We start from the raw sequence: 14,084 nt of genomic DNA on the forward strand, positions 1-14,084 counted from the left end.
TCCTTCAGCGTGGCACTGAGCTGTACCAATTGGTTAAGCCCTGTGTCCCTGTGTTAGGTTGCCAGCCCTCGGCACTGTTAGCTGCAGGGGTGCTAGTATGAGCCTCGCTGATCCTTCTGAGCCTTCCCACTTCTGATCTTATTGGAAAGTCCACACAAACGGACATCAAATGGGGACAGGGTCCCCCACTCACATGGCTTCACACCTGAATAAGGGCCACTGGAGTAAGATACACAAACACAGTTATTTTAATTCATTCTCAGGTCATGGGCATCACTGGCAAGGGCATCTGTCATTTATTGCCCATTCTTAGTTGCTGGTTTTGGTATGGCAAAGTGGCTCATCGGCCCACTTCCTGGGCAGATGTCATTCAACCACAGTGGGTGTGTGTCTGCAGCCAAATGTAGGTGCAGATCAGGTAAGGATGGCAGATTTCCTCCCTTAAAGGGAGCAGGTGAACCAGTTACATTTTTTTAAATGACAGTCGGACAACTTCATGGTCATTTTTACTGGCACCAGTTTTTTTTTTTTAAATTTAGACTGAATTCAAATTCTCTGGCTGGATTTGAACTCATGTCCTCTGGATCACTCATCCAGTCACATAAGCACTACACCAGCGTTTCTCTGAACGAAAGGATTGCCAAATCCAGCCGAGGTTCAAGCTGACAGCCACGGCATTTCCTATGTACTTTCTGTGCCTCTCGAGCTGAACTGTGCCCCACCGTGAATTAGAGTCTTTTAAGAAAGATGAAATGCAAATTTGGAAACTAAAGATTAAAAGAAACTCAAAAACCTTGAAATTCTTTGAACCTGGGGCTCGCTAACACAGGAAGTGGCTGAGGTGAGTAACATCGGTGCATTTAAGTTGTAGCTTGGTAAACACATGAGATAGAAAGGAACAGAAGGATAGGGTGAGAAGGTTTGAGGAAAGGTTTAGCAAGTCGGGCTTACATTCACTGGAGCTTCGAAAAATTAGAGCTGACCTTATTGAAACATATAAGATTCTACGGGGACTTCACAGGGATTTTGAGGGGCGTTTCTCCTTGTGGGAGAGCCTAGGACTAGGGGGAACAATTTGAAAATAAGGGGTCTCCCATTTAAGATGGAGATGAGGAGGAATTTGTTTCCTCAAAAGGTTGCTAGTCTTTGGAACTCTGGGAAAAAATGGAGGCCGGACTATTGAATATATTCAAGGCTGGGTTAGGCAGATTTTTGATCTGCAAGGTAGTCAAAGTTTAGGGGGACAGGCAGGAAAGTGGATTTAAAACCACGATCAGATTAGCCATAAACTGATTGAATGGTGGAGTAGGCTTGAGGATCCAATTTCTGCACCTATTTCTTATGATCTTATGAATAGGGACGAGAGGATAGTCGCATGGAGCGTAAATATCAGAAGACCAGTTGTATCTGTTTCTGTTTCAGACTCAATGGGACATTAGGACAGCGGGTTGGGGTTTGAGGGTTAAAAAATAAAACACCTGTCTGCATCACTGGCAGAACCCAGAACTCTCAGGACCATAAAATGAAGTGTTAGCAACACCTGTCTTGGCCAAACTCACCACAAGATTCAACCCATTGTCATGACCAACCCCCTCCTGCCAGTGCATTCAGCTGTGACTCAGGAGGCAGCACTCTTGCCCCTGAGTTAGCAAGTTGTGGGTTTGAGGCCCACTCTGGAGACATGAACATCAAATTCCAGCGCTGATGGTGTGCTGCACTGTCTGAGGTGCTTTCTACCAGATGTGCATCTTAAACCAAGGGTTGCGGGGTGGAAACCAGCAGGCTTGAAGTTTGGGGGGCGGAGAGAAGCTCGTAAACCCAGCGTGTGACTTTCCCACCAGCACCCTGCCCACTCTCAATGTCTGAAATTTTACGGGGAGTGGGGAAGATATCGGGAATGGTCACTTAAGGCCTTCAACCTGCACCCACGGTACTCTACCCAGGATGTGGGAGGCCCACATCATGCACCAAGTTGGGCAGCTTCAGTTGCGCAGTCTGGTGTCAGGCAACTGTTGTTGGGGTAGTGGGGGGGACAGAATTCCCTTTGCAGATCCCTTAGGCCCATTAGAGGCAGCATCACCTCTGCCCTTCCCCTCTCCTTTTACCCTACCACCCCCACATTCTCACAAACCTGCACCGCCACCCACCCTCACCCCAGCCTGCCAGCCTGGTCCCGACAATGCCTCGGATTTCCCCGAGTCCGGGATCCTCTGAGCCGGGACTGGCTGCAGGGCCAGCAGCAGCCATCACTCCCACCTGGCGTCGCTGGGATGGCAGGGCTGCTGACTATCCAATTGGCTGGCAGCTCCCTGAGGCAGGACTTCCTTCAGAGCGAGGGGTGGGAATCTCGCCTTAAAGCAATTAACACTGCTCCCAGTGTCACGTCGCTTCGAGGCGGCTGGCAGGATCCCCCCGACTTCAGCCAGGAGGTGGGGGGGACCCCAGCAACACATCTGCCTCCCTCAGGTGGACGTACAAAACCCATGGCATGGTTTCAAAAAGGAACAGGGCAGTGATTATCGTCGGCCATTGTCATTTTACTGTTTGCAGAGCTTTGCTGTGTGCAAACTGGGTTCCGCACTATGTCACAACACTGACCACATTTCAAGACCTACTGGAAACTGTAATGCCAGGGCTTCCCAAACTGTGGGTCACAGGGTCACGAGCTCCAAGGCAATGATGGAGAGAGGAAGATGGGGGGTGGAGTAGAGAGGGAGATTGGGGGGGGGGGAAAGAGGTGAAGGAAGGAGGGAGATGGGGTAAAGGAGGGAGATGGGGTAAAGGAGGGAGATTGGATAAAGGAGGGTGGGAGATGGGGTAAAGGAGGGACGGAGATGGGGTAAAGGAGGGACGGAGATGGGGTAAAGGAGGGACGGAGATGGGGTAAAGGAGGGACGGAGATGGGGTAAAGGAGGGACGGAGATGGGGTAAAGGAGGGACGGAGATGGGGTAAAGGAGGGACGGAGATGGGGTAAAGGAGGGACGGAGATGGGGTGGTGAAGGAGGGATGGAGGTGCGGGTGAAGGAGGGTGATGACGGTGAAAGCGAGAGGCAGAGGGGGGGTTGAAGGAAGAGTGATGGGGGGGTGAAGGAGGGGGAGATGGCGCATGCTCAACTCCTACCCCCGCACCCCCACCATTCTCAACAACTATAGCCTCCACCCTCCCCTCTCCCAACTGTTCAACAGCTCTCCTGCTGAATTTTCATCCCAGGTCACATGAAGTCTGAGGCACTCGAATAGAGTCACACCGGGAATAAGTTGGGAAGCACTGCGTAATGCACTTTGGGACACCCTGAGATCATGCCAATAAAATGCATGTTCTTCCTTTTTTACAATGCATTCTGGAGAGGTAAGGCATAGCAACCGTTACCCGGGCAACCTTGCATAGCAACGCGTTAATCGGTTTGAACGAGTGCTCCTTGAGCCCAGCAAATTCGGAGGTGCAGTCCGGGTCTGGCGTCGGTGAGCCGGGTACATCCCATGGTGCTAAGCCGCCAGTAAACACTGTGGGGCTGTTCTGGCCAGAGGGGGGGCTGAAACGGTAAGAAGCCCCACATTAGAAAGTCAGCATTTACCTTCGCAACCATCTTATTGCTGATAAAAAGAGACATGCTGTTAAAGCTTTTCGTCTTGGATTCTTCAGGACAGATTTGCAAGAATAAAGATAAAAACAATTTGTACTGCATGAGACAATTTCTATGCATTTTCAACCGAACAAAAAACTTGGGAAACAGCCATTCCGGGTTCATTCCCTATTCCTTGGCCAATCAAGAGTTGAACTGCTTGGTTTGAATTTAAACAATAGCTTGGCAGTTAACTGTTACCTGGTATATTCTCCAGGGCAACGCTTCTACCAATCAGCTTCCACGTGCCAGCCAATCAGTACCCTCTTCTCATGCAGCATAAATTGTGTCATTTAGTTTATACTGCCTCTCTCCACTCTTCTTGCTGAAATGCATTACTCACGCTTCTCTATGACAAATATCATCCACCCACTTCACTACTCTTGAAGTCCACCACTACGCTCAAGTGCGTTAGACAACTTAACACGTCTCCTATAAAACCCCATTCCTTCCAAGTCACTAAGCATTTTGAAAAATATTTCAAATGGCCTTCATTAATAGATTGAAAATCCTGGGCTAGAATTTCAACTGCGGCATTTGATGAATCTACGAAGCCAAAAATGTATGAAACTTACTCATTGCAGTGCGTGATGATTAATGTCGGCCGAGGCTTTGAGGGAGCACTGGTCACTTCCGCGGGCGGCTCGACCTCGCACGACAACTTGTAACTGCAAAGGACACAAATTTTCAAATAAATAAATCAAGAGCAACTGTGGGCTGAATTTTTCTGCTTGGCTTGAAGTCCCGCCTCCAGGGCTGAAGTCAAGATCCAACTCCACTCTGGCGGGTGGTGGGACCCAGTTGGCATCGACCAGTTAAGAGGCTGCCATCGGAGGCATTGTCCAATTAAGGACATTGATCTGCCCCCAACAGCTGCCGGCTTTCTGCAGCCTCAGCAGCGTCACTGCAAGGGGTGAACATCTCGGAGGTTGTAAACACCAGGCAGAGAACGCCCGGGTGCTCTCGAAGAGAGATGGGTTAGGTTAGCAGAATCCAGGGCCAAGCAGGCAGGCAGGCCCCAGTGATCGGGTGGGTGGGGAGGTGGGGGGAATCATGGGGCATCGGCTGCACCGTGGCCACAGGTGATTTGAGGGGGGCTGGGGGGGTTGGTGGTGGCCCTCCATGGACACCCCCGGAACCCGTTGGGATGCCACCAGGGTTTATCTGGTGGTCTCATCATGCAGCAGCAGGCTCTCCTGACATGGGAAGAGTGCTCACGGAGGCAGGAAGTGACCCTTAATGGTCACTTACGTGGCTCAATGGGCACATTGCCAAGTTTCTCGCTGCTGGTGATATGGCACCCGGGCAGGAAGACGTCAGGCTCCCCTCCCAACGCCTTCCCTCACCATACTGCCAGCCCTCCCGCACCCCAGTCCATCTCCAAAGTACTGGGAAAATTCAGGCCTCGAAGCCTCAAAGGGCTGGAGTGAGTTGGGTAAATTTGGATGTGCTGCACATCACGGTTATGGTGAAGGAGAGAGTTAACCATCACTCCTCAGTGGGCCACGTTTGCTGAACACTTGACAAACTGCAGCTTCTCAACTGATTTTCAGGATCTAATCGACAAATCAGGCGAGCTGTTCTTTGGGTGTGGGTCTGAATCTTTGTTGCCATTGGCTTTTATCAGGCACCAATAGGCAGAGAAGTATTGATTGGTTCTGGAATTTTCCATTGTTAGAGGAACCAAACAAGCTGAAAGACAAACATCAGCCGTAAACAAGGAGCCGAAGGTTTGTTTAGTGACAGGTTTCCTCAAATTCACCTTTAAACAGGTGCCAGCATTCTGTGCAGAGAAAAATCTGCATTGCTACACTTTTGAATCATGTGAGAAGCATGAGGAAGGTTGGCATATTCCCTCAGCTCAAGAGGAAAATAACACCAGAACTGATCAGCAAAGGGCCATTCAGTCCACCAACCCCACGGAACCTGTGCTATCAGTAAGCTCACCCCACCCATTTACCTTTCCGGGAGGAAGTTCTGTGCAAACGCTCCCCTCTCCCGAAAGGCAGTCAAGCTTGCAGAACTTGCAGTTATATAGCACCCTTTGTGACCTCAGCATGTCCCAAAGTACCTTAGAGCCAACTTGTACAGTGCACTCACTGTTGTAACGTAGGAAGCATGGCAGCCAACCTGCACGCAGCAAGATCTCACAAACAGCAATGTGATAATGACAGGGTAATACGTTTTCCTTGCGATCTTAGTTGAGGGATAAATATTGGCTGGACTTCCCTGTTCTCCTCCAAGATAAGTGCCAAAGGATCTTTTATGTCCATCTCAGAGCGGACTGGATCTCGGGTTTAACATCCCATGGCACCTCTGGCAGCGCAGCTTCTCCCTTGGTTGGCAGGGCAACCAGGCTCATTAGAGCATCATTGAGGCCAAGTAAAGGATGCAAATTGGAATTACCCAATCATCCTCTGGGTTCCCACAATGGCTCGGGCCAATTTAGGTGGCTGGAAGTGGATGGGGTAGAATCCAAAACAAAAACAGAAATACCGGGAAAAACTCAGCAGGTCTGGCAGCATCGGCGGAGAAGAACAAAGTTGACATTTCGAGTCCTCATGACCCTTCAACAGAACTAAGTAAAAATAGGAGAGAGGTGAAATATAAGCTGGTTTAAGGTTGGGGGGGGGGGGGTGGTTGTAGGGACAAGCAAGCAGTGATAGGAGCAGATAATCAAAAGATGTCACAGACAAAAGAACAAAGAGGTGTTGAAGGTGGTGACATTATCGAAAAGAAAGTGCTAATTAAGAATGGATAGCAGGACACGCAAGGTACAGATAGCTCTAGTGGGGGGTGGGGTGAAATAAGACTAAAAGGGCATAAAAGGTATAGATTTAAAAATAATGGAAATAGGTGGGAAAAGAAAAATCTATATAAATTATTGGAAAAAACAAAAGGAAGGGGGAAGAAACAGAAAGGGGGTGGGGATGGAGGAGGGAGTTCAAGATCTGAAGTTGTTGAACTCAATATTCAGTCCGGAAGGCTGTAAAGTGCCTAGTCAGAAGACGAGGTGCTGTTCCTCCAGTTTGCGTTGGGCTTCACTGGAACATTGCAGCAGGCCAAGGACAGATATGTGGGCAAGAGGGCAGGGTGGAGTGTTAAAATGGTAAGCGACAGGGAGGTCTGGGTCATTCTTGCGGACAGACCGAAGTCAGTCAGGCCTAGAGGCCTCCCTACTTGCCTGTAGAGCAGCTACCCCCTGCTCCCCCAAAAAGCACTGGTGGCCTTGCTGCCGAATCTACTTTCAATTAAAGATTTTTAAAAAGTTGGAGAGAGGGCACCTCCATGTTGAAGCAGCTTGCTCTCACTTACCTTTCGTTCTCGTCTGCTGCTCTCCTCAAGCTGGAAGGCCTTTGGTTGGCCGCCCAGGCTCGAGGGCCCTCCCAACGCCTTTGATTGGAAAGGAAACCTGTCTCCAGGACGTTGAAGATCCCAATTGAAGACCATTTCCCCCCAAGGAAGGGAGAAAGGGGGGCGTTAGCAACTGGAAACAGAGCCCACCTCTATTCCTCAACCACCAGAGGAAAAAATCCAGCTCCTAGACTTCTCATCCACCCTCTACATCTGCTGTCCTCCAAACAACATTCCAATTCCTTCCACAGCAGCGAGGTGAGCTGCACCAGCTCGAGTGGCATCTGATGAGCTCAGCCTTCACCTTTCCCCCGTAGCTAGCTAGCTGTGTTAGCATTCCAGTGTACACAGTGGCACTCTGCTACGTCTGCCCTCTTGGAAACCGCCGTTTGATTCTAACGGGCTGGCCGCTTATCGAGCTGGTTCGCAAGTTCCGCCACTCGCCATTTTGAAATTGCTCCAGTCCCCGCACAGTGTGCGAAATGGGCAGCCAGGCGGCATGTAAAAGCGTGGGGGGGTGTAGGAAAGAAGGGGGGCTGCCGTTTAATTCGGAACTGCACCATATTGCTGTCATACGAGTTTCAGGCCCGAGGGAGGGGCAATTTTAACTTAGCTGAGGAGATGGAATACTGGTAGAACCCGTGTCCCCCCATGGGCATAAACCTGGGCCTTTGGATTACTAGTCCATCTCCCAGATCTCACAGGTCGGCCGCGATATCACTGAGCTGTGGTAACCGGCTCGAGGAGCCAAATGGCTCCCCTACTGTTGCTAAAATCAGGGCAGAGTGTGAACTCAGCATTGGCGCGATCTGAGCAGTTAAAAGTCGGTCTGCAAAGTTGAGATTGCCCCACCCCCACCCCCACCCCCAGCCCCCTCTGTTTCCCCAAGGGCGAGTTAGGCTTAAATTTCTCCACATTAGACAAAATTGCTGCCAATGCCCAGCCCGCGAAGGTACACGGCTGTCTCACCTGTCAGTCTCACTGAGTGTCTCCAGGCTGTAGAACCAGTTCCGGAAGTCCGGATCCTTCTCAAAGCTGTAATTCTTGCAGGCTTTCTGGAGGAGTTTAATCTGGGCGATGATTTCAAATTCCTGTCAAGCCCCATGAACCCCCCCCCCCCGACAAAATTAATGATTGTAAAAGAAAAAGTAACGCAGCAAGAGATGAACAGAAAAAGAACAGGACGAAATGTCTCAAGGAAATCAAAGTTGCCGTGGAAACCATTACCTTTCTCCGCTTCTCGAAGTTAATTAACCCATTCTGGAAGAGAGAGAGACAGAAAGTTATGTTCTGACAAGGTTGCGAACTGGACTGCCCTCTCCTTTCCATCTCTTTGAAAGACATCGGAAAGACTCCCTTTCCCTCCCTGGAGTTTATGCCTTCAAGAAGGAGCTGGACCCATTCTTGACAGAGGCAGAGGCCGCTCCACATGGGAGGTAAGTGATGTCTTTACAAACAACACAGTCCTGAACTTTTCCTTCAACACACGCACGCGATCGGCGGGCCTGGGAGCAGATGCAAACTCCGCTCCCGCCCGAGACCGACAGCTGACAGCACTCACCCGACCATTCAATAGCCACCCAACGTGAAACACATTCTCTGAGAGGGACAGCGCTGCAGGCAGGAGGGAGGAGGGGATGGGGAGGTGGGAGAGAGGTGGGGTGGGGGTGTTGGGGGGGGCGGTGGAGAGAGGGGGGGTGGAGAGGGAGAGTCGCGGCGGGGGGGGGGGTTGTGGTGCCTCGACAGTGATTGGTAAATTGTCTATGTGATCGTGAATGTATCACATCTGATCTCGATCCTATCCTTCGGGAGAGCAGTGATTTGGAACTATTTAATCGTCTCTGGGGAAGTGGAGAGGCATTTCCCAGAATTATTCCCGCCCTGAATTTTTATTTGATATATCTTATTTGATTTGTTTTTTTTTCTTGATCCTGCAGCAGTCTACATGGCTCCTATTGGGAGGTATTGGGGAGAGGGTCAGAGAATGAAGCAGCATGGAAAAGCTATCCAATTAGTCAGCACCTCCCCCCAACTCTGATCTTTCCCCATAGTCTTGTAACCAAGTACTTATCTAATTCTCTTTTGAAAGTTACTATTCCATCTGCTCACATCGCCCCAGCGACAGTGAAGGAACGGCAATATATTTCCAAGTCAGGATGGTGAGTGGCTTAGAGGGGAGCTTCTAGGTGGTGGTGATCCCATGTATTTGCTGCCCTTGTGCTTCTAAGTGGTAGAGGTCGTGGTTTTGGAAGGAGCGTTGGTGAGTTGCTGCAGTGCATCTTGTAGATGGTACACACTGCTGTCACTGTGCATTGGCAGTGAAGGAAGTGGATGTTGAAGCTGGTGGATGGGGTGCCAATCAAGCGGGCTGCTTTGTCCTAGATGCTGTTGAGCTTCTTGAGTGTTTGTTGGAGCTGCACTCATCCAGGCAAGTGGAGAGTATTCCATCACACTCCTGACTTGTCCCTTGTAGATGGTGAACAGAGTTTGGGGAGTCAGGAGGTGAGTTACTCACCACAGAATTCCTAGTCTCTGACCTGCTCTTGTAGCCACAATATTTATATGGCTAGTCCAGTTCAATTTTCTGGTCAATGGTAACCTCCCAGGATATTGCTAGTCGGGGATTCAGTGATGGTGAATGTCAGGGAGAGATGGTTGGAATCTCTCTTGTTGGAGATGGTCATTGCCTGGCACATTACCTAAAATTTACCAGAATGACAATGGGAACATAGGAATTTCTAGATGGACAAAAATTCAGGTTTATCTAGTTCGTCTTCCACCATCCTGGCCATCACAGATGCAACAATAAACAAGTTTTTGACTAATCATAGCAGTCAATCTCTTATGAATTGGGTGACAACAGATCCAGACATGAAGCAAGGAACTGTTCTGGTGGTGGAAGGCACAACATCACATGTTTCCACCCAGGCATGGCTTCACTCCCTGTACATCATGTCTCAAATTATTCACAGACAACATCGCAAAATGGTAAAGTTCTGAAAGCAATCGGTCGAATGCACACTCACCTCCACATAATCCTTCACTGCAGTGTCCAACATAACCAAGTCTGTTAGGAAGGTCCCAAGGTACGGCACTGTGCCCTGAACTACATTCTGTTGCGATAGAAACATAGTTAAATAATGCTTAGTGCTTTCCATATTTCGGTCCCGTCAATGCCCTCCTCACAGATATAGCGGCATGTGGGCTACAGCGTCCACTTTTGGCCACATCGCTGGGGAAAAGGTTCACAGGGAAGGCGGCTGGAGTTAGACAGGAGAAGGAGGGAAAATCATTCCCCTTCCACAATGATAGTGAAAGAACAATGAGCCAGTGCTAAGCTGAGAGGTTCGAAAGGGAAAGGTAAGCCTCAAGGGAATACTCTCCATGCTATGTACTGCACACTGTGGAGCTAAACAAACTAGGGCTAAATACAAACTATTTGTTATACAACATGAGCATGTTACTAAGTAGACAACTGTTGTGTCAGGTCTCCTCTTCTTATTTGGAGTGTGAAAGAATACAGTGAAGTCCCACCATTCGCAAGATTCACTTTCCCACAAAAACTCACAAAGGGCGAAATCACAAAGAGTGAACATACTTTATAATGGGAATGCATTAGATAGATTCCAGCTATCCAAAAATTTGACATTTTAAAAGAGAGGCAATAAAACTATATTTTTGAGTAAATTCAAGACAATTATATAGTTATGAATATTATTTTATGTATATTCATTATACATGTATTATCATGTACCTGTACTGCAAAATACTGGTTGGGAGTTACTGTATCCTGTAAATCACAGCAAACCTCGTGCAGTTAGAGATGGCCCATGTGCAGTGCTCACCTTCTATGGGAGAAATACAACATAGAAACCTTGTTCTATATGGCCTCTAAATTCTGGATTTTATTTGTTTTGGGACCATTACGTCTTCAGATAAAAAGTCTTAATTCTTCAATCATGGATGGGTGAAGACTTGGGGCTGCATTGAATGATCAGGTGTACAAACCTTTGCACAGGTAAATGAATTGCATAAGGAGGTTGCGAACGACAGGAGTTTATTGTACTCTCCACAAGCCTCAATGAGTCTCTTTCATCATTCTGTTAGATCAAGGCTGCTCCATTTACACACCTTGATTCTGTATCCCTTAATAACCTTGCCAAGCAAAACCTGTTAACCTCAGTTTGGAAATTGAGGACCCCAAGCCTCAGCAGCTTTTTTTTTTGGATAGGGGGTATGAAAAGGGTGTTCCAGGGTTCCTCCAGCCTTTAGTGCGGATGCTTCCTGACATCATCCCTCCACAGCTTAGCTCTAATTTTAAGGTTCTGTCTGCTTGTTCTGGACTCTCTCCACCAGATGTAGAATCAGACAAGGTGGAGCTGAGAAGCAACAAAGTGTGGAAAACATTACTGGGAGTTGTCTCTAGGCCTCCAAGCAGTAGTGATATGATGGAGGATATCATTAAACAGGAAATCAGAGATGCATACAACAAGGGTGCTACAGTAATCTACATATAGACTGGGCAAACCAAATTAGCAATAATACTGTGGCAAACGAATTCCTGGAGTGTGTACAAGATGGCTTTTTAGACCAGCATGTTGAGGAACCAACTAGGGAACAGGCTATCCTAGATTTGGTACTGTGCAATGAGAAGGGTTTAAATAATAACCTTGTTGTGCAGGATCCTTTAGAGAAGAGTGACCATAACATCATGGAATTCTTCATTAGGACGCGAAGCGAAGTAGTCTGATCTGAAACTAGGGTTCTAAATCTTAACAAAGGAAACTACAAAGGTATGAGGCATGAGTTGGCTAAGATAGATTGGGGAACTTTATTAAAGGTTAAATAGACAATGGCTAATATTTAAGGAACAAATGTATGCATTGCTACAGTTATACATTCCTTTCTGACACAAAAGCACAACAGGAAAAGAGGCCTAGCCATGGCTAATAAATAAATTAAGGATAATATTAGATCCGAAGAGATGTCATATATAGTTGCTAGAAAAAGTAGCAAGCCTGAGGATTCGGAGCAGTTTAGAATTCAGCAAAGGAGGACCAAGAGATTGATTAAGAAGGAAAAAATAGAGTGTGAGAGTAAACTTGCAACAAACATAAAAGCAGACTGTAAAAGCTTCTATAAGTATGTAAAAAGAAAAAGATTAGTGAAGACAAATGTAGGTCCCTTACAGTTTGAAGCCGGAGAATTTATAATGGAAAACAAGGAAACGGCAGAACAACTAAACAACTACTTTAGTTCTGTCTTCATGGAGGAAGACACAAATAAATTTCCAGAAATACCAGGGAACCAAGGGTCTAGTGAGAAGGAATAATTGAAGGAAATTTGTATTATTAAAACAATAATAATCTCCATCCCAGGGTACTAAAGGAGGTGGCTATGGAAATAATGAATGCGTTGTTTGTCACCTTTCAAAATTCTGTAGATTCTGGAACGGTCCTGGCAGATTGGAAGGTTGCAAATGCAACCCCACTATTTAAAAAAGGAGGGAGGGAGAAAACAGCTAATTACAGACCAGTTAACCTAACATCAGTAGGGAAAATGTTAGAGTCTATTATAAAGGATGTGATAACAGGACACTTAGAAAATATTAACATGGATTTATGGAAGGGGAATCATGTTTGACAAACCTACTGGGGTTCTTTGAGGTTGTAACTAGCAGAACAGATAAGGGAGAGCCAGTGGACATGGCATATTTGGATTTTCAGAAAGCTTTTGATAAAGTCCCACATAAGAGGTTAATGTGCAAAATTAAAGCACATGGGATTGGGGGTAATATATTGGCATGAATTGAGAACTGGTTAGCAGACAGGAAACATGGAGTAGGAATAAATGGATCTTTTTCAGAGTGGCAGGCAGTGAATAATCCGATACTGCAAGGGTCAGTGCTTGGACCCCAGCTATTCACAATATATATCAATGATTTGGATGCGGTAACCAAATGTAACATTTCCAAATTCGCTAACGACACAAAACTTGGTGGGAATGTGAACGATGATGAGGGTGTTAAGAGGCTTCAAGGCAATTTAGACAGGCTGACCAAGTGGGCAAATGCATGGCAGATGCAGTATAACGTGGTTAAGTGTTAAGTTATCCACTTTGGTAGGAAAAACAAAATGGCAGAGCATTATTTAAATGGTGGGATATATTGGGAAATGTTGATGTATAAAGGGACCCGGGTGTCCTTGTGCACCAATCAAGCATACAAGTGCAGCAAGCAGTTAAGGTGGCAAATGGTATGTTGGCCTTCATTGTGAGAGGACTTGAGTAGAGGAGCAAGGATATCTTACTGCAGCTGTACAGGGCCTTGGTGAGACCCCACCTGGAGTATTATGTGCAGTTTTGGTCTCCTTCCCCAAGAAAGGATGTACTTGTCATAGAGAGAGTGCAGCAAACGTTCACCAGACTGATCCTGGGATGGCAGGATTGTCGTATGAGGAGACATTGAGTCGACTAGGCCTGTATTCACTGGAGTTTGGGAGAATGAGGGGGGATCTCATTGAAACGTATAAAGTTCTGACAAGGCTGGACAGACTGGATGCAGGGATGATGCTTCCTCCGACTGCAGAGGTCGAGAATATGAAGTCACAGTCTCAGGATACGGGGTTGGCCATTTAGGACTGAGATGAGGAGAAACTGCTTCACTCAGAGGGTGGTGGACCTGTGGGATCCTCTACCACAGAAGGCTGCAGAGGCCAAGTCACTGAATATATTTAAGAAGGAAATAGATAGATTTCTGGAGTCTAAAAGCATCAAGGGGTATGGGGAGAACGCGGGAGTACGGCGTTGAGAGAAAGGATCAGCCATGATCATATTACACGGCAGAGCAGGCTCGAGGGTACTCCTGCTCCCTTTTTCTATGTTTCTCTCTCTCCTATCGAGACCTTTCAGCCACAAATTTCACAGATAACAATTGTAAAAGAGACTGAAGATTCAGGGCCATTCTTATCATGGCTGCAATACAGTATCTTTATTTCCCCTTCAAACATACCAACAAGATTAAACAAATACTTACTGGAACTTTGTGGTCTTTTGGCTTTTTCAGATGCTTCTTGTCCAACGTGGCAAACTTTGAAGTTCCTTCCTGC

General features: G+C 47.3%; 1 protein-coding gene across 11 annotated transcripts in view; it reads right to left on the bottom strand.

The window, feature by feature from the left end:
* LOC121291513 (ral guanine nucleotide dissociation stimulator-like) overlaps window positions 1-14,084 on the bottom strand; it is a 167,380-nt gene that overhangs the window by 10,868 nt on the left and 142,428 nt on the right. For all 11 annotated transcript variants that reach the window (XM_041212807.1, XM_041212811.1, XM_041212806.1 and 8 more), the window contains 6 exons: window positions 14,012-14,080; window positions 10,005-10,091; window positions 8,206-8,238; window positions 7,948-8,069; window positions 4,200-4,292; window positions 3,372-3,534 (listed from right to left, as the gene is read on the bottom strand). In XM_041212807.1, coding sequence (XP_041068741.1) covers window positions 3,372-3,534; window positions 4,200-4,292; window positions 7,948-8,069; window positions 8,206-8,238; window positions 10,005-10,091; window positions 14,012-14,080 — 567 coding nt within the window. The remainder of the gene's footprint in view (window positions 1-3,371; window positions 3,535-4,199; window positions 4,293-7,947; window positions 8,070-8,205; window positions 8,239-10,004; window positions 10,092-14,011; window positions 14,081-14,084) is intronic.

Source organism: Carcharodon carcharias, chromosome 19 (assembly GCF_017639515.1).
Source record: "Carcharodon carcharias isolate sCarCar2 chromosome 19, sCarCar2.pri, whole genome shotgun sequence".
Taxonomy (NCBI): Eukaryota; Metazoa; Chordata; class Chondrichthyes; order Lamniformes; family Lamnidae; genus Carcharodon; species Carcharodon carcharias.